At 64.1% G+C, this 19,602-nt stretch overlaps 1 protein-coding gene across 1 annotated transcript in view; it reads left to right on the forward strand.

Moving 5' to 3' along the window:
- The window catches only part of OSBPL5 (oxysterol binding protein like 5), a 51,197-nt gene that overhangs the window by 21,116 nt on the left and 10,479 nt on the right, over positions 1-19,602 (forward strand). Inside the window, exons 2-10 of the mRNA XM_035013509.1 lie at positions 6,075-6,231; positions 8,423-8,505; positions 13,257-13,337; positions 13,613-13,714; positions 14,695-14,898; positions 15,586-15,670; positions 17,383-17,554; positions 17,812-18,007; positions 19,117-19,301. Of these exons, the coding sequence (XP_034869400.1) occupies positions 6,096-6,231; positions 8,423-8,505; positions 13,257-13,337; positions 13,613-13,714; positions 14,695-14,898; positions 15,586-15,670; positions 17,383-17,554; positions 17,812-18,007; positions 19,117-19,301 (1,244 nt within the window). The 5' untranslated portion in view covers positions 6,075-6,095. The remainder of the gene's footprint in view (positions 1-6,074; positions 6,232-8,422; positions 8,506-13,256; positions 13,338-13,612; positions 13,715-14,694; positions 14,899-15,585; positions 15,671-17,382; positions 17,555-17,811; positions 18,008-19,116; positions 19,302-19,602) is intronic.

Genomic DNA, 19,602 nt, shown 5'->3' on the forward strand with positions numbered 1-19,602 from the left:
CATCTGACCAGGGAGGGCCCGCTGGAACCATCCGCTCCCTCCTCCTGAGGGCTCAGCCTGCTGATGGAGTCCAGCTTGGGGAGCTGTGGAGGGGGCCTGGGCCGGCGTCCCCTCTGCACGGCGAGGTCCCCGACAGGGCTGCCACAAGGTGGGTCCCTGCCTGTGCCAGCTCCCGACTGCTCAGCCGAGGGCTGATGCCCCCTCCCAGGGCCCCAGCAGGGTTTGGTCCTGGCCTTAGTTCTCCGCGCCCCCCCACCGCCCCTGCCGCATGTCCTTGTCCCTTCTGTTTGCTGGCTCCTCCAGGGAAGGGCCCACACGCTTACCTACCTGCTGACCCCAGAGTCACCGGACAGGAGCCAGGGCAGAGGGTCCCGTGGGGGTGGCGTGGGGGTGGGCAGTGGGAGAGACCAAGGTGGAGGGGTCTGGAGGAGAGTACAGGCTTGCCCGAGCCCCCAGGGCTCCCCTGGGGTCAGCAGCGGCCCACCTCCCCCGGCCATGGGCGCCCCGCCGTCTGCAACCCCGGGGTCCCAGCCTCGGGGACAGTGAGGCGCACGTGAGCTCTGGCTCACGGCAGCCCATGGCCCACTTTGTCCAGTTTTCTTGTCGGAGCTGCCCGCCCACACTCCGGGCTCCAGCCCTGCAATGAGGGAAGATGAGCAGTCTTGGCAGCAGACGGCGGTGTGCCCCACTTTGGCCACGTGACCCCCTGTGGCAGCCGCCTAACTGCTTGCCTGTCCATCCCGCTACCAGGGCAGCTGCGGCCTGTGGGGATGGCAGAGGCCCCCCAGGTGTGCTGAGGACTTCTAGACAGAGGCCAGGGCCCCCCCCCGGCCCCGGCAGGGGCAGTGAGAGCATCTCTCCTTGAAGGGGGCGTGAGGTCACTCTGGGGCCCAAGCCCACCTCCCTGCTTCAGATGTGGACACTGAGAGTGGGCTGGGGACCCCCGCAGGCCCAGGTCTCCTGGCTGGGTTCCCCCTCCCCACCACGCCCCTGCCCCAGAGAGCACCCCCCACCAAGCTGCAGTCTACATCTGAAAATCAGTCCCCTTTCCATCAGGACAGTGGGCAGGGTCGGGGAGGGACATGGTGGGGTCAGGCCTGCAGGGGACCATGTGGAGTCCTGCCAGGGGACCGGGGCCCCCTAGAACTGGGTGGGAACAGTATGTTCCAGGGAGTGCAAGTGGGCGGTGCCCGGGCCGGCTGACCAGGGCACTCAGCTTGCGGTTGGCCAGGTGTCGGTCAGGAGGCCAGGTGGGCGGGTGCCGGGGCCTGGCCCTAACCCCCAGCCACATGACCCGCTGAGTCAGCCTGGGAACACCCAGGCCAGCAAGCCACTTCCTGCCCCCTCCCCAGGGCTCAGCCACACTCCGTGGCCATATCTGGGGAGTGTCCCGGGGCGGGGGGGCTTCTGCCCCCTCCCCCCAGCCTGGCCCCTCCCCTCCTTTCTGGCCCGGGGCTCAGCCCTCCAAAGTACAGAAGGGACTCGGGGCTTGAAGCAATAGCACTAGAGGGGGCCTGGGAACGGTTCACGCCCCAGGGCCTTAGAGTAGCTATTTTCCCTCTGGCGACCTTGGTTTCTTCATCTTTAAAACAGGATGGTGAGGTCTGCAAACCCCCCCCCCCCCCCCCCCCGCTCGGGTCCATAGGCATCACATCCGGTGGGATCACATGTATGAAGGGGCCCAGGGGCGCCTCGAGGGTCATCAGCACCACAGAGGGACTGGAGACACCCCAGCTCCAAAGCCCCTTAGGGCCTGAACACCAGTCCAGACGCAGGATGGGCGTCAGGTGGCCCTGGGGGACCAGCTCCCACACCCCAAAATGCAGTCCCGTGGGGGCTGCTCACGTTGCCCAGTTTGAGCCCAAGTGGTCGGTGCTGCCCGGGGACAGGGCCCCAACATGCTTCTGGAACCTCCTGCTGGTGTGTGCTCTCAGGAAGGGCCGTCGGTGCTGGGCTGGACCATGCCGTGGCCTCCGTGGGGGGCTCTGGAGCTTTCATCGTGAGGAGGCCCCACCTGTGGGGATGGCAGAGGCCCTCCAGGTGTGGGCTTGGGCCCCAGAGGTGAGGAGGCCCCACCTGCCCAGCATCGGGTTGATGGTCCCGGCAGTCTGGCAACTTCCTGGTGCCAGGCCCCCACCTCCACCCTGCCTCCTCCTAGCGCCCAGAGCACAGGGCTTGGTCCTCGGCTGCTCCAGGCTCTCTAGCGCTCACACCACACCTGGCTTGGTGGGCAGGCAGGAACAGGGCTACCTCTCCAGGGCTACGTTGGAAATCCACCCCAAACCGACCCTGGCCACCACTCCGAGGATCCTCCCCGACCTGCAGAAAAGGAGGAACGAGGCCCAGGGGTGTTTGTTGTGTGGCTTTCATCCACCCCAGGGACCTCCGGGGTCCCCAAGCCCTGAGCCATTCTGCGAGCCCCTGCTCGGGGCGTGCATGGGGTAGACAGTGAGCAGGACAGACAGATGCCACCCCCTCTCCTAGAGTGTGTGTCCTATGGGGAAAGAGAGTTAGTGAGAAAGGAACACCAGGGAGAAGGTTCTGGAACTCCCAGTGCTATGTGGAGAATTTGCCTGTGTGAGATGTAAGGGGGGCCAACCCTCCGGGAAGTGGCATTTAAGCTGAGTGTGGGAAGGACCCCACCAGGGAGAGATGTGGGCGAGGGCATTCCAGGGAGGATGTTCCAGAGCAGAGGCCCTCGGGCATGGGCTCTGCGTTTTCCAGGGACAGAAAGGGGCCCGTGTGGCTGGGAGAGTGAGTGGGAGGAGGGGCAGGGTCATGGAGGGGCCGGAGGACAGGGGTGAGTGGGGCATTGAGTCTGGACCGGGTTCAGCCACTGGGGAGATGGGACCTGGATTTACTTTTGCTGTGGATGAAACAGCATCCGCTCCCCAGCACCTCGCCCCGGCCTGGACCACGGTGGAGAGAAAGCACCCAGTGTCCACCGCAGCCAGGGTGGGCAGCGGGAAGACCAAGGGAGGTATGAATTCAGCAGAGCTGTGTAGACCCCGGAGCACTACTGAGTAAGAGTGCTGCCCTCCCTGTCTGAGCAGGTCACAGGGGGCTCGCGGGGGCCCAAGCACTGGTGTGGGGCGTCAGGACAGAGGGCTGTGCGCTGGTGCACACCAGCACTGCATTCGGATCAGAGGATATCCGCGCCAGTAGTTGGGCATTTGAACGTCCCCTCTGATGGGTCTGGTTGTTGAGCTAACGGGGAGCAAGTGGGGAGGGAAGAAGGAGTAGCAGGCTGCTCAGCTGACTGGCTGGAGAGATCCATGGAGGAGGGAGGGAAGGAGGGATGAGAGGTTGGGTGGACAGATGGTGGATGGATGGATGGATAGATAGGCAAATGGGCAGATGGGTAGATGGCTGGCTGGCTGGATGGATGGATGGGAGAGAGGGAGGGAAGAGAGAAGATGGTGTGGATGGGTAGGTGGATGGATGGGAGGGAGGGAGGGAAGAGAGAAGATGGTGTGGATGGGTAGGTGGATGGGTGGGAGGGAGGGAGGGAAGAGAGAAGATGGTGTGGATGGGTAGTTGGATGGGTGGGAGGGAGGGACGGAAGGGAGAATGGTGTAGATGGGGATGGATGGATGGATAGATAGGCAAATGGGCAGATGGGTGGATGGATGGATGGATGGGAGGAAGGGAAGGAAGAGAGAAGATGGTGTGGATGGGTAGGTGGATGGGTGGGAGGGAGGGAGGGAAGAGAGAAGATGGTGTGGATGGGTAGGTGGATGGATGGGAGGGAGGGACGGAAGGGAGAATGGTGTAGATGGGGATGGATGGATGGATAGATAGGCAAATGGGCAGATGGGTGGATGGATGGATGGATGGGAGGAAGGGAAGGAAGAGAGAAGATGGTGTGGATGGGTAGGTGGATGGGTGGGAGGGAGGGAGGGAAGAGAGAAGGTTGTGTGGATGGGTAGGTGGATGGATGGGAGGGAGGGAGGGAAGGAGAATGGTGTAGATGGGGATGGATGGATAGATTGTATATGGGCAAGTGAATGGATGGATAAATAGTTGAGTGGATGATGGGGAAGTTGGGTAGATGGATAGATAGGTGGATGGATGGTGGGATGGGAAGGAGGGAGGATGGTGTAGATGGGTAGATGCATGGATGGATGGATAGGTGGAGGGGAGGGAGGGAAGGAAGGAGGATAGGGTACATGGGTGGATGGTGGAGCTCACAGACCAGAGTCCCATGGCCGCTAGCAGTGCTGGGAGAAGGCATGAGATAGGGTCTGAGAAGGCAGCCAGGATCCTCGTGCCCTCCCTCTCTGCCCTGGGTGGAGCCGGCGCAGACGGGCCAGCTGGGGAGCCGAGCCAATCTCAGGCAATGTGGGCAAGACTTAACACCTAGGAGAGGCGAGGCTCCAGGTGAGGGAGGCCTGCCTGTGCCTTCAGCCCTCCTCGCTCTCCTGGGGGCCCCTCCGGGTCCAGTTCATGCCTGACTCACCTGGCAGGCTGCAGGTGTCCGCGGACACTGACGAGCACGGCAGGGCCGCCCAGACGCCTGCCCCGCTGGCCTAGCAGTGGCTTTGCTGGAAGCCAAGCCGAGGCCGTGGGAGTGCTGGCTGGGAGCCAGGCTCTGCAGTCAGTCCCAGGTGGCTCAAGAGCGTGCATTGCCACTCAGTAGCTGCATGACCATGGGCCAGAATCCCAACCTCTCTGAAACCAGTTTCCCCATCGGGAAAAGGTAACAAGCTTAGCCAGGTGACTAGGTTAGGAAGGGAGGGGCTGGAGGGGCTGGGAGCCCCTCGCTCTGACCCCAGGCAGGGGGCACAGAGGAGGGTCTGGGGTTGCCACGAAGGCCCCGGGGGGCCCCCCTGCCCACCCCGAAGCCCCGTCCAGTCCTACTCTCCCACCCCGTCACAGCCCCGTCCTGAAGGGCCCAGGGCCTTGGGAAGAAATGGGGCCTTTGTCCTGGGCTTGGCGGGAAGCCACGGGCCCACGCAGGGAGGCGCCCCACAGCCCCAGACCCGGAGGAGAGATGGCTCCGTGGGCCTTTCCGGAGCGGGTCCTAGGGAGTGGACAGAGCACAGGACTAGGAGCCCGAGTCCCTGCCTGCCACCACCCCCAGGCTGTGACCCCGCGGAAAGGCCTTCAGCTCCCCGAGCCTCGATTTCCTCATCCATAACATGGGCTGACGGCTCTGGGGACTTATGTCACCGGTCACCTGCTTGCGCCAGGCCTGGGGGGGACCGGGGTGCGAGGGCCAGGGATCCAGGAGGAGGCCCAGGCCCACTCGTGAGTGGTGGGCTGTTTTGGGCTAGGCCTGGGGCAGGAAGGAAGCCCATTCAGGAGTGCCCAGGGCTCGGGCAGAGCGTGAATCGGGGCACACCTGGCTTTAAGCACACCTGTGTCTCTCTCCGAGGGAAGCTGTTGGGGCGCCAGCAGCAGAGACCCCCGGGGAGGAGCCGAAGCAGACGGAGGACAGACCGAGGGGGTGCGGGGGGGCAGGGTCTCAGGGCAGCGGGGTCTGGTCCCAGGCCAGCTGCCCCTGGTGCCCTGGGCACCGTCCACTCTCTCTAGGCAGCTCTCGGCCACCCCCACCAACCCCCATGTGCGTCAGCGGCCGTCTCCCCACCTAGAGCTCTATCACCAGGGAGGGAAGCTCTGGTGGCCTGGCATGGGTCAGTGGCACGTCTCAGGTCCACGTGGCTGTGGCCGGGGTCGACAGAGCCAATTTAGTGCTGGGCCTGGGGGCGGGGTGTTTCCAGAGAGAGGTGCCTGCCACACCCATGAGGGGCTACACTTGGACAGGGCTGGTCTGGGCTGAGCTTCCGACACGGAATTGGGCACAGTCCTCCCTCGAGGGCTCTGGGAAGCCTGGGCATGGCCTTCCTTGTGCTGACCGCCCCCCCCCCCCCCCCGCTGGTCTGCAGGCCCCCCAGGCCCTCGTCTGTTTGAGACGTCCCAAGTGAGGGCCTGACTATAAGATGGGGTGACCCCTGCCACTGATCCCTGCCTGTGGAGTGCCTCTTGCCAGGTGGGTGGGAGGCTGCCCACCGGCCCCTAGGGCCGCCCCTGCTCTCCACGTAGGTGTGACCGCGTCTCTTCCTTCCTTCCAGAAGCCTCCCAGCACCCAGGCCATGAAGGAGGAGGCCTTTCTCCGCCGCCGCTTCTCATTGTGTCCGCCTTCCTCCACCCCCCAGAAAGTCGACCCCCGGAAACTCAGCCGGAACCTGCTCTTCGGTGGAGAGAATGAGCTCTACCCCCTCAGCCCAGGTCAGCGCCGGGATGGGCTGGGGCGGCCGCCGGGGCCTGGGTCCCCCCGGCTCTGTGACCTCAGGCAGGTCCCTTCCCCTCTCTGTGCTGTCCTGGCTAGGCGGGCGACAGCCTTGCTCAGCTAACCGCCGCCCAGGTGCTGGTACTGTGCAGAATGAACAAAGGGCTAGCAGGGTACTGAAGCCCTGGGACCCGTGGGGCCAGGTGACAGCCTTTTGGCCGTGGAGGTCAACAGGGGGCTCCCTCGCCTGGGCTCTGGGGGCAGCTGGTCGTTGGAGAGGCAGTGTGGTGGGGCTGTCCCAAACCTAGCCTCTCAGGGCAGGCAGCCTGAGTCCCAGCCCCAGTTCTGCTGGCTGGGTGACCCTGGGCCAGGGGCAGGACCTCTCGGGGCTCGGCGGTTTCCTCATCTGTAAAATGGGGATATTAGTACCTCCTCCTAGCTGCAGAGGAGTCCCGGGCTCTGAGAGGGCACAGTCCAGACCGGGGGGGACTCTCATGCCTCTGGTGCATGAAGCACTGAGCCCACAGGGCACAGGGTCCCCTGCACCTGCTGGTGCCTTCCCGGTTCCAGGTGCGCCCTGCGCCATCACCTAATTCCTCACCGGCCGCCCAGCAGAGTCTAAGCCGAGCGCTCCCTGCGTGTCTGTGACTCCTGCCCCCAGAGCGGCCTGCCTTTCCTCCCGTCCTGGGAGACCTCGCCTCCTCCAGCCCGCCTGCCCCTCGCCCGCTGCCTGCCTTGGGAGGGAGGACAGAGATGCCCGAGCCCTTCCCGGCTGCAGTGTCCGTCCCGACCCTGGAGACCCCAGGAGAGCCTCAGACCGACACACTGTCAGGACTTGGGGGGCTTCTGGGGACCTCCCACCCAAAATCTCACAAGCAGATATGGAAACAGGCCACATGGCATGCGCCTCATCAGGTGACATGGGCCAGGGGCACGGGACGCCTGGGGAAATACATCCGACCTCCGTCTCTGCTGCCGCGTCCTCTCAGGAGCAGGGGGAGGGAAAGGGCAGTCCCAGTGGGCGGCCAGGCCCTGGGGTATTTGGTCCCCAGGGCGGCTGGCCCATGCAGTGCAGGACCCAGCAGGCAGGGACCTGCTCCAGGAGGAGAAGAGTGCCAGGTCCTGGGGGCAGGGGTGAGGAGGGGGGTGTGGACGGAGGAGATGAACCGGTGCCCGCCTCCGACTGCCACAGGCCCCCGGTCCGCCCAGGCCAGCAGGCAGCACCCACACGGAGGTGACAGCTGCAGGACAAGCCCCCCAAGACAGGGGCCTGGAGGGAGGGGCGCCCTGGAAGTGCAGAAAGCCCCCTGCTCACCCCCAAGCCCGGGCGCTGGGTGTCGGGGCACAGGGAGCTTTGCGGATGCAGAAGCGGAGGCAGCAAGGAGGCCTCCCCGGCTGGGGCAGGAAGGCCATGGCCCCTGGAGTGGCCGCTGTTCCAGGGCCTTTCCTGCCCCAGGGGAACCTGGGTCCCTGAGGACAGAACCATTTCCTCAGGCTGGCTTCTCTGCAGAGCACGGCGCTCCGTCCCCAGCCCCCAGCCCCTTCCCAGGGCTCTGGGGAGTGGGTGTGCAGAGCCCCCACCAGGGCTGTCTCTGGGGGCGCCTGTCCTCACCGCCCCGCCAGGATGGTTCCCCCCTTTCCCAGTGCGGGGACCCAGCAGTAAGCTGTAAGGTCTGAGCCCATCCCTCGTCCCCCTGCCCGTAAACCCGAGCTTTGGAAACCCTCTTCAAAACAGATGGAGCTAGGGAAGGGTGACTGTTTCCCAGATTGAATCCAGACACCTGCCAGGTCGGGGAGCAGGGACCGTGTCCGGCTACCTCCCTCCGAGAGCCCAGCTCCCAGAGGGTCAGGGCGAGAGGGAAGGCCAGCTGTGGTCCGGGCACCCTGAACCCGCCATGTGCCTCGGAACCTGGACATCGCATTCTTCCTCTGAAAGTGGGGTGCCTGGCCTTATGGGACCCCAAAGACATGCTGCACCAGTGCCCCAGGTGCCTGGGCTCCTCCTACAGGTCGTGGGAGCTGGGCCTCCACTCCTGGGTCCCTCCCTGCAGGGACCCTGGCTGGTGTTGTTAGACCTCTCGGCTGGCTTCCTGCCCTGCCCAGGAGGCCCGTGTCTCACTCGGGGCGGCCAGCCGGAGGGACCGGCCCTCCTGCCATGCCCTGGTCCCCACTCTGGCCCCTCTCTTGCAGGGAAGGACATGGAGCCCAATGGCCCATCGCTGCCGAGGGATGAAGGGCCCCCGACCCCAGGCTCTGCCACAAAGGGGCCACCGGTAAGAGCCTGGCCATGGGAGGACTCGGACAGGGAGTCTGCCCAGGGGACAATGGAAAGTAGCTTGGGGGGAAGAACAGGGGCACCGGGCCTAGCCTGCCACCCCCAGCCCGCATGTGCCAGGAGGGGCAGCTCTGAACCCCGCATCTGGGGAGGCTGGGATGACAGACAGAGTCACAAACGGTGCTTGTTGGCTGGTTTATCGGAGCCGCTTCTTGGCATAACACAGTCCAGGGAGGCTGGGCGCTGGAGAAGGGCTGTGGGCTGCTCAGTGGCATTTAGGGACAGAAAACAGTGTAAGAAGAGGCCTTGGAGTCCTTCTCTCATAGGGAAACCACCGAGGGATGAGCCTTCCCTCCCTCTGCCTTTGCCTTGCTGTGCCCTCCACCAGGTGCGCCCCTCTGCAGAGGGGTGCTGAGTTCTGGAAATGCACGCACACCCCCCACCCCCACCCCCTGCGCGCTTCCCAGGCCAGCCCCTCTTGGCTCCGGCCCGGCTGTGCCCCTCCAGGCAGAACCTGGGTCCAGGGAGGGTGCCGAGGCCCCGGGCACCGCCTGCAGGGTGTTAGGCACTCACTTCTGTCCCCCAGAGGGTCTCAGGCCGGGGCAGCCGTGGCCCCACACACTGACGGAGGTTGGTGGCTCTGGGTTCTGGCGATGGGGCTGGGGAGCAGTGCAGACAGACCCCAGGTTCACCCCTGCCCAGCCACCTGCCGCCCCCTGTGTGATCCCGAGCGACTGCCTCACTCCTCTGGGACCTCATGCCCTCGTCCATCAAAGGAGGGCTTGCTGTGGTTCTCATGGTCTGTCCCATGTCTGCCTCAGGCGGAGAAGAAACCAAACCTTTGGTGGGCACCCCCCACTCTGGAGCCTGCATTTCCCTTTTCCCTTCCTGGGCCCCAGGGCTTCCAACTGCTGCAGGAGCAACCAGGGCATATTTATTTACTGACTCATTTTTATTTAATTAATTTTTTTTTCTTTTTTTCATTGCAGTATAATAGACATGCCCCAAATTTACCGACCTATCCATCTCTAAGCGCACAGCTCAGGGGCACTAAGCACATTCCCACTGTTGTGCAGCCGTCCCCCATGCATGACCAGAACGTTCTATCTCCCCAAACAAAGTTCCTTCTCATGAGACACCGACCCCCATCCCTCCCCCAGCCCCGGCTCCCACCGTCCACTCTCTGTCCCCCTGAGTCACCGACTCCCATCCCTCCCCTGGTGCCCACCGTCCACACTCTGTTCCCTGTGAATCTGGAGACTAAGGACCTCATTGGGGGGAATCCTGCAGTATTTGTCCTTTCATGACTGGCTTATTTCACTCAGCATCACGTCCCCCAGGTCCATCCACGCTCTGGCAGATGTCAGCGTGTCCTGCCTTTTTTAAGACTGAGGAATATTCGTTGCCTGGATGGACCACATTTTGTTGATCCATTCATCCGTCAGTTGGCACTTGGGTTACTTATTTTTTCAAGATACAAGCCTCTGGCATAAAAACACCAAAAACATAGTTGTGTCCTTCTACAACCCAATATAACATACAAACACCGTCACAAACACGTGACTTGGTTCGAACTTCAGATCCCATCCATTTGGTAATTAGGTCTGAGCGGCGCCTGAGCCGCACGCAGGGCCGTGGGTGCAGGGGGAGGGTGTGAGGAGAGCGCGGTGTCCTTGGGCGGGAGACCGCACCAGACAAAACGAGTTAAACCTGCAACATGTCAGAGCCCGGGGGCAGGGGGAGAAAGCTCCATATACCCCCAGATTCCTAAGGGCGACTTGGGGCTGCTTTGAGAGACCCAGCTTGGGAAAAGACACAAGCTAATAGAGATGCTGTATTTTTTGTGAAGTGAAATTCAGACATTCTAAAACCAGCCATTTTAAGTGCCCAGTTCGAGGGCATTCGGTGCGTTTGCTGTGCCATGCGACCACCACCTCTGTCTAGTTCCAGAACATTCCCGTCCCCCAGCCCGAAACCCCGTCAGAGGCTTCCCCGCCCCCTTACCAGCCCCGCGGCCCTGACGCCACCTCCTGTGTCCGTGGACTTACCAGTTCGGCACATTTCGTGGCGATGGAATCACGCACCGTGATCTGAGATTCACGCGTGTCGTGGCATGTGGCCGTGCCCTTCTCCTGTTTAGGGCTGAGTCATATCCCAGGTGTGGACGGCCCACCCCTGGCTGGTCCATTCACCCGCTGGTGGGCATCTGGGCTGTCTTCGTTCTTCAGCTCCGGTGACCATGTTGGAGCTCCTAAGAGCGGGATTGCGGGCCAGGTGGTCGCTCCAGGGTCACGTGGAATTCTCAAGCATTCTGTATTTAACTTCTTGAGGAGCTGCCAGACTCCCCTCCACAGCGTCTGCACCGTTTTACGACCCCACCGGCAACAAGGGAGGGCTCCCCTTTCTCACAACCGCACCACACTTAGATTCTCTGGGTTTTTCCTTAATCGCTGTTGTAGTGGTCCCAGTGGGTATGCGGTGGTGTCTCTCTGTGGTTCTGATTTGCGTGTCCCTAATGACTGATGATCTGTGCAAGTGCTTCTCGACCATCGTAGGACTCCTTTGGAGAAATGTCTGTTCCGGTCCTCTGCCCATCTTTGAATCATGTTGTTTGTCCTTGTTGTTGGGTTGTAAGAGCTCTTTATATATGCTAGACACCAGACCCTTGTCAGGTGTGTGATTGCAAATGCAGCTCCTGTTCTGTAGGTCTTCCTAAACGGCTTCTTGAAGTCCCTTTCAGAGGTTGCACGTTTGTGGTCAGACGCTGGGGGTCCTGGCTCTGAGCCATGCTTCTCGAGCGTGAGTGCTGTGTCTTGATGTGCAGCAGCGTGCAGGAGGGTGCGGAGGGACTCAGGGCTGGGCAGGGTCCTGGGGTGCCCCTGAGGACAGAAGAGCTGGCGGGCAGGGCTGCAGTGACTGGAGCCCGAGTGGCCTTGTGGGACTGAGGCCCACGGGGATGCAGGGCACAGACGCTCCATCCCGCCTCCAGGCCGCTAGGTCCCCAGGCCCCAAGCACACCTGGAGGAGAGCTGGGCCTCAGGTTCACTCACTCACTCACTCATTCACTCATTCATTCATGCAAGATGCTTACCAGGCTCCCCGCTCCCGTGCCCGGGGTGTGCCGGGATGTCTCTGCCCCTGGCAGGCGTTGTAGATGACAAGCAGCCCGGTCCGCGTGGCTGTCATCTCAGGAGGTGCTGGGCGGCCAAGGGCAGGTGTACGTCCTCAGGTCTGAGGTCAGCAGGGCGGGGGTGGGGGGGTGGGGAGGGTGTCTTCCCCCTGGGAAGTGGCTAGGTGGGGCCTGAGGAGGGAGCAGGGTCTTCCCCGCAACAGGGAAGAGCATTCCAGGCTGGGGGCACAGCCTGTGTGAAGGGGGCTGAGGCGCTCCCCAGGAGGACCGCTGGGAGCACCTTTGTGGGTCAGCCCCGGCCCCCAGAGACCTGCCACCGGACAGCATCTGGCCTACACTTCTGCTTCAGCTCCAAGACTGCTTCTAGAGCAGAGTCCCCACCGCACCCCCATCCCTCCTGCGGTCAGTCCCAGCTCGGCACCTCATGAGCTGTGTGACCCCGGGCAGGTTCTGAGCCTCTCTGAGCCACAGTCTCCTCATCCGCGGGACGTGGAGGATGAGTGAGCCCCGGCTGTGGCAGCTCTGGGATTCGTGGGTGGCCTGCTTTCCACACCCAGTGCCCGACACCGTGCCTGGCACACGGCACTGTGGGGATGACCAGCCTGCTGGACGATGCGAGTCCCAGCCCTGCCGCTTCCTGGCTCGCAGCCTCGGGTAGCTGCTTACCCGCTCTCGTGGGCCTCAGTTTCCCAGTCAGTCAAATGGGACAATGACTGGGCCCGTGCCTCCTGCAGGCCAGGGGGCTCAGGCCATCGGGCCTTCCTCCCTTGTCTGGGGGCTCAGGGCGGCGCTGGTGAGGACCCCCCGGGCACGCCGCCTGGAGAGCAGAGCCGGGCAGGCCGACTCTTTTGGGCGAGTCCGAGAGCGAGTCTGTGCGGCTTCGCGGTCACCCAGACTCTGTCTCAAGTATTCACGCTGCCGTCACAGAAAAAGGAGCCACGAATCATGATTTTCACGTCTCACAAAATATTATTCTTTTGACTTTTTTTCAACAACTTAAAAATGCGAAACAATTCCGAGCTCACAGGCTGAGCAAAAACAGGCGGAGGGCAGGATTCGGGCCATGCTTTACTCTGCCCTGCCTTTAGCCCCTTAATCCTGCTTCCTCTCCTGGCTACCCTCACCACCCCCAGGCCTCAGTTTCCCCATCTATTAAAGGACCACGGCCCCTTCCAGCCCCAGACCCCTGATTGCTGCTCTTGGCCCACGGAGCGCGTCCAGCCTTCTCCTCGGTCCACCTGGCTCCCCGCAGCCGTGGGCAGGCCCCGGAGAGCGTCCGGGCATGGGACCCGTGCTCAGCAGCTCCCAGGGCGCCAGGGAGGAGAGTCTGCACTGCAGCGTGGCCCCCCGCCCAGAGGCTGGGCACATGGTGGCTGGGGTGGACACTTCCCGGGCACCTCTGAGCTCCCGCCCACATGCTGTCCTTGGCTACCCCGAGTCCTCCATCCCTGTACCCCCCACCCCTGGCATCGCTGGTGAGCCGAACAGAGGGTGTTGCGTGGTGAAGGACAGGAGCACCTTTCTCGGACCTCAAGCCCCCCCGGCCGCCCCCCAGGCCTCTGCAGCCCCAGACCGCACACTGATGCCCCTTCTGCCCCCGACTTGAGTCTCTCTTGCAGGCAGAATACAGGCTGTACAATGGGTCCGACAAGGAATGTGTGTCCCCAACAGCCAAGGTCACCAAAAAGGAAGCTCTCAAGGTGCGCACGGGCCCAGGAAGGGGACACAAGTATGTCACGTGCCAGAGGAATGGGCCAGTGAGGTCACCACACCCCAGCCTGCCAAAGGGAGGGGGCAGGCCACGTCCTGGCCACCTCCCGCCCCCCCCACTTCCTCTCCTCTCCTCTCCCTGCCCCTATCCTCACCACCCCCCACCCCGGGCTGGACCGTGGGGGCGCGGCAGGTGGGAGGAGCCGGGGCGGGGGCCAGCCCGGGCCTTGTCCCTTGACCTGCCCGCTGGGTGCCCGGGGTCCAGGCACAGAAAGAGAACTACCGGCAGGAGAAGAAGCGAGCCACGAAGCAGCTGTTCAGCGCCCTGACGGACCCCAGCGTGGTCATCATGGCTGACAGTCTCAAGGTAAGCGGGGCAGGCAGGTGGGTGTCCCGGGCTTGGCCACCTCCACCTCCAGTCAGGAGGCAGTTCGGCGTGTTTGGGACTGTGATCTGTGTCAGCGTCCTGTGGCAGCCCTGACCAGGGACCACGAGCTGGGGGCTTCGAGACCCACTGTCCCCAGGCCTCCGGAGGCGCTAAGGGGGGACACTTCCTGCTCCTCCAGCTTCTGGGGGCCCAGGCTTCCCTGGGCTGCTGGACGCGCCCCTCCACCCTCTGCCTTCGCGTGGCCCCTGTGTGTCTGTGTCCACATGTCACCCCACTTCAGTGTGGCCTCATCTTCACCTCCTTAAATCTGCAGAGATCCTATGTCCAGTTGAGGTGGGGGTCCTGGCCCGCAGATGGGGTCCCAGGATGCGCACGGAGCCCTGGGCTGGGGCACAGAGCGGGGGAGGCTGCACTCTGGCTTCTCGGCTTGGGGTTCAGACCTCACTGAGCCCCAGGGACTTGTCTCCATGCCCCCCGTGGTGGAGGGAAAGCTGCCGAATCCTGGGGTTGCCTCAGAGGGCAAACAGGACAGGCCTGTCAGCACTGGGTCATCTGCCGAGGACCTGGGTCCCCATGGGCTCCTTTTCTCCCCCCCACAAAATTATGAATAAAAAATGAGGTACAAAAGTGAATTTTTTTCTTTGGAATGAGAAAAGAAATGACAAGTTTCACGATTTGCAGAGCTGACGACAGTCACGTCACGTCTGTGGCTGGCTCCTCCCGGGACCCCCGGAGGGCCTTGACCCTGGCCTTGAGCCTCCCCAGTAAATGCGTTCCTGGCTTCAGTGCCTTTCTCTGGATTCGCTGTCGTTTATGCGCTCCTTGTACAATTCCCTAGCGTCTGTGCGCCCCTCGTACAAGCCAAAAGAGGACTCTGCCCGCCCCCCAGCGCCGCCCCCCACACCGTCCAGGTGCCCCTGGGGTGTCGGCCTCCCCAACAGCGGCGCCCCTCCCCGCAGATCCGGGGGACCCTGAAGAGCTGGACCAGACTGTGGTGCGTGCTGAAGCCGGGGGTGCTGCTCATCTACAAGACGCCCAAGGTGGGCCAGTGGGTAGGCACAGTCCTGCTGCACTGCTGTGAGCTCATCGAGCGGCCCTCCAAGAAGGACGGCTTCTGCTTCAAGCTCTTCCACCCGCTGGACCAGTCCGTCTGGGCTGTGAAGGTACGGCAGCGGGGCACCCCGGGGTCAAGGGGGTCGGGCCCCGGGGGAGGAGTGAGGCCTGTGGACACCGTGTGGGAGGCCGGCGCTGGGGGGCGGGCCAGGAGGCGAACCTCGGGGTTCCGGATGGGCCCGTCACCACCCAGCTGCGGGGGGCCGTGGGGTGGGTCCCTCGGGGACTGGGGATCAGATGTGGTCCCTGGCCCTCCAGGTGGATCCTCGGTGGGGCTGAGGGACGGGGCCGTGTGAGCAGCTGCTCCCAGCCCGGACCTCCCCGACCCAGCCTCCTAACTGGGAGCTGCCCGGCCCAGGACCAACGGGAGTCAGGTTACCAGATGAAAGCCAGAATGTCCAGTTAAATTAGGATTTCAGACACACACCGAATAGTTCTTTTTAGTATAAGTATGTCCCAAATATTGCATGGGCTACACTCCTACTGGACAAAGCTGTATTCTTTCTTGAGATCTGAATTTAAGTGGGCATCCTGAATGTGCGTGTGCTGGTTCCGGCCATGCTAAAAGGGGGAGTCCGGAGCTAGAGAGCCGTGGACGGAGCCACCAGCTCCCTCTCCTCTCTTGCTCCCGGGTGGCTGGCGGGCCTGCGGCCACGTGTGTGTCAGTGGGGGTTTGCGTGAGTCTGCGTGACCTGGGTGTCCCCCCCCCAGGTGACACCGGATCTCTGTCTCCCCAGGGCCCCAAGGGCGAGAGTGTGGGCTCCATCACGCAGCCCCTCCCCAGTAGCTACCTGATCTTCAGGGCTGCCTCTGAGTCGGACGGTGAGTCCCCGCCTGCCCTGCGGGTCTCCCTGGTGACCCCGCACAACATGGGCGCCCTGGCCGACTTACAAACGGGTGCACGTGACCACTATCAGTCCCTTCCAATGCCCCCCAAGAAAGGAGATGGCCAGATGCCACGGGACAAGCCCGGGCTCGCGCCAGGCAGGCCTGCCCCTTGCTAGTACCTCCCTGAGCCTCAGTTTCCCCAAAGTAAACCATGAATAGTAGCGCCCGGCTCCCCACTTGTCAGGACAACCTGATGACCTGATTTAAAGTCCTCAGATCACAGCTACTGTGCGCCAAGCGCTTGCCGGGCACCACTGAATCGGTGGGTTCTCCCGGTACCGTCTACATGTAATGTGTGACAAAAACGGGGCCCCGGCCACCTGCCAGCAAGGAGGGCCAGGCCTGGGTGGGGAATCCGAAGTGCCCCGATGCAGTGCACGCTGTTGGAGCGCCCTCCAGTGGCTGCTCCGGGTAAATGCGGCTGCCCCCGTCCAGGCCCTCAGGGCCCAGAGCCCGGAGCTGGTGGCCCGCCCGCTGGTGCTACACCAGCCCCTGGTGGGCAGACGCCACGTCCACGCTCCGGGAGGGACCGCCCGCGCTCTGGGAGCCCGCAGTCGCGGGGGAGAGAAAATCAGCTGTCAGACGAGGCCGATGGGGCTGAGGCATGAGCTGGGTCCCTGATGGGCTGGGGGCCGTGAGCGGGGAGGGAGGGCCCACAGCCCCTGTGGGTATGAGGGTGGGCTTCCTGGAGGAGGGGGGGGCTTCAAAGGATGCAGAGCATTAGGGTGTCTAGTCCTTTGTGGTAGCCACGAGGCGTGCCCCGCTCAGGGGTGTCCCGCAGGGCCTGCTCCTGTCACCCCCTCCTCTGCCCCACGAACGTTCAGCCCAGGCTGGGCCTGCAGTGAAACCCTGTAGAACCAGGGCCACCCTCCCCGCAGACGCTTGCCTCCCCATGCCAGGCCCCAGCTGTGCTCCCCAGAAGAGCACTTAATGGGGCGATGCCTCTGCGTGGAGGGGCCGCCGTTAGTAATCACACCGGGACATCGGGGGGCACCCTGGTGGACACATGTCCCCAAAGCTGCTAACACCCCCGGGGACACGGAGGTGGTGCTGGTCGAACCCTCTGGCAGCCTCCACCGGGAAGGCAGCAGGGATGGGAGGATTTGGCCGGCTCTGCCTCGGGTCGCCCACTGCCCTCCTGGTCCATCCACTCTCCACCCTCTGGAGCTGCCTCTCTCAGGCCCTGGCCAGCCCTCCCTCCACGACGCTCCAGCCCCCTCCCCAGCCTGCCCCCCACCCTCCGGCTCTGTGCTACAGGCCCGCGGGGCCCCCCGTGCCCCCTGAGACCTATGGCAGGCAGTTCTCATGACGTAGGGCCCTCCCCCCCAACTCCATATACAGAAGCTACGGGTGTCCGGGTGGAATTGAGGCTCTGAGTCTTGCTAAGGTGTGACCTTGAGGGAGTGCCGTGAGCATCCTCCGAAGGGCGTCTTCCTCCAGGCACGCATCTCTTCCTGGCTCGGGCCTGCCGGCTAAGGCCTCGTCCTTGTTCACATCTGCCCCCCCCCACACACACACTCACATGCATGCACACCTGCGCGGCAGCGGTACCCATGCCCCAGGAGGACGGGGAAGGGACAGGGGTGTCTCTGGCAGAGGGGGGCCTCCCTGGGCTTGCAGTGGACTCACCCCGTGCCGCCCTGCAGGCCGCTGCTGGCTGGATGCCCTGGAGCTGGCCCTACGATGCTCCAGCCTCCTGCGACTCAGCACGTGCAAGCAGGGCCGTGACGGGGAGCCCGGATCCTCGCCAGACGCGTCGCCCCCCTCGCTCTGTGGGCTGCCCCCCTCGGCCGCCATCCACGACCAGGACCTGTGCCCGTGAGCAGGGGTGTGGCGGGCAAGGGCTGGCCCCTCCCAGAAGCCCAGGTCCCCTTCCTGCTGGGGACCCCCAGGACCCTGGCTGTCTCTGGGACTGATATGAGGGGTCTCCTTGTATGTGGGTGGGGGGACCAAGCACCGTGGAGTCTGGCCACCCCAACCTCAGATCAGGAGGCAGGCCTCCTTCACTCCCCAGGGGTGGAGGCGCCCGGGCCGCGCCTCTGACCGGGGACCCACAGTGCCATCTGCCCCTCCAGGCTGAACGGGTCCTCCCTGGAGAACGATGCTTTCTCAGACAAGTCGGAGAGAGAGAACGCCGAGGAGTCGGATAACGAGACTCACAACCACAGCGGGAAGACCAACGAGAGCGGGAGCGCCCAGTCAGAGACCCTGGAGGGCCCCGTGCCAAGGGGGACCATGTACGTGGAGCAGGTCCACGAGGAGTTCGGGGAGGTGAGAGCCCGCCCCCCTGGAGAGCTGGGTGTCCCCCTGTACCTCACTGGCCTCCCCAAAGCAGACGGAGGCTGCAGAGCCTGGCCGGCCCCTCGGGCGGTGGGGGGGGGCCTGTAGCGCCCCGGGGGCTGGGGGAGCAGATCAGGGTGGCCACAACTCGGGGAGCACAGGTGGTCCGTTAGGGCTTGGCTGAGGGTGTTGGGAAAACCACTGGGGGGGGTTAGGTGGGGACCCCTGGGGTCCAGGCGAGGCCTTCAGAAGGCTGAGGGGCGGAGGTAGAAGCCTGGGGCCCGCTAGGGAGGAGCAGTTCCCCAGAGGCCTTGGTCCCAGGTAGCCATGGAGAAGGGCCAGGTGGCGGGTTCAGGACACATGGGAGGTGGACGGACGGGTCCCAGTTCACCTCTGACAGCACCGTGGGGCTGGCAGCTGGGAGTAGGGACGGGCCCGTGATGGGGGGAAATGGTGCCCGCGAGGGGCTCGAGGCAGAGAGTGGGCAGCCCGAGGGACCCTTCAGAGGCTGAGCACAGATGAGGCTCGGCTCCATAGGGTAACCTGGGGAGACCCGGCAGGAAACCTCAGGACAGGCGTGCAGGCACAGAGAGGCAAAGCAACTTGTTGAAGGTGGCCCAGCAGGGTGGTGACAGATCCTGCTCCTCCCTGGGGGTGGCTGCCGTCGGGCCACAAACACAGACAGCCCTGAGTTCACATCCCACCTCTGCCTCACGCCAGCTCTGAGAGCTCGGGCAAGTCAGCTGTCCCCTCTGTGAGGCAGGGGCGCCCACGGCAGGGGCCACTTCAAGGAGGCGGCCTAGGGAGCAAGAAGGGGGGTGCACGGGCAGCCCAGACACGCCCTGCCTCCTGTGCCCGAATCCAGCTCCAGGCCTCCTCAGGAGCTGGCCTGGGCCCGCACGGGCCCCTCTGGGCGGGGGTGGGACCCTTGCCAAGGGAGGGCAGGGGTCAGACAGGGCAGGACTGGCTGGCCGGGTGGCGGGGGCCGGGCCGCGGAGGGGCACCTCCTGCAGCTAGAGCCAGCCGCCGCTGTCCCCCCCACCTGGCGGCAACCCGGGCGGCGCGGAGCTGGGGCCTGACCGCAGCCCCTCTGCCAGCAGCTGGGCCAGGCATCCCAGGTAGAGACCGTGTCGGAAGAGAACAAGAGTCTCATATGGGTCCTGCTGAGGCAGCTGCGGCCGGGCATGGACCTGTCCCGCGTGGTGCTGCCCACGTTCGTCCTAGAGCCCCGCTCCTTCCTCGACAAGCTCTCTGACTACTACTACCACGCCGACCTGCTGTCCAGGTGAGCGAGCGGGGGTGCCCTACGCACCCATGCACACCACAGACCCCAGCCTCCCTTGGCCCCTGCCCCTACCCATCCCCCCCGGCCATGGATGTTTCCGGAGGGGCCCTGGGGCCCAGGGCTGAGCTCCATCCATGGTCCCTGCTGGCTCAGCCTGCTAGTGGGCCCAGTCTCTAAGACCAGGAGCAGCTCATGGGGGCGGGGGGGGGGGGGGGGGGGGGGCAGCTGCGTGTCAGGTCAGGGCCCCACCATCAAAGGTGAGTGTGGGCAGCCCCCAGCACCTTCTGGTGTCCTGAGTTCT

Source organism: Mirounga leonina, unplaced genomic scaffold (genome assembly GCF_011800145.1).
Source record: "Mirounga leonina isolate KUSES-001 unplaced genomic scaffold, KU_Mleo_1.0 Mir_166, whole genome shotgun sequence".
Lineage (NCBI taxonomy): Eukaryota > Metazoa > Chordata > Mammalia > Carnivora > Phocidae > Mirounga > Mirounga leonina.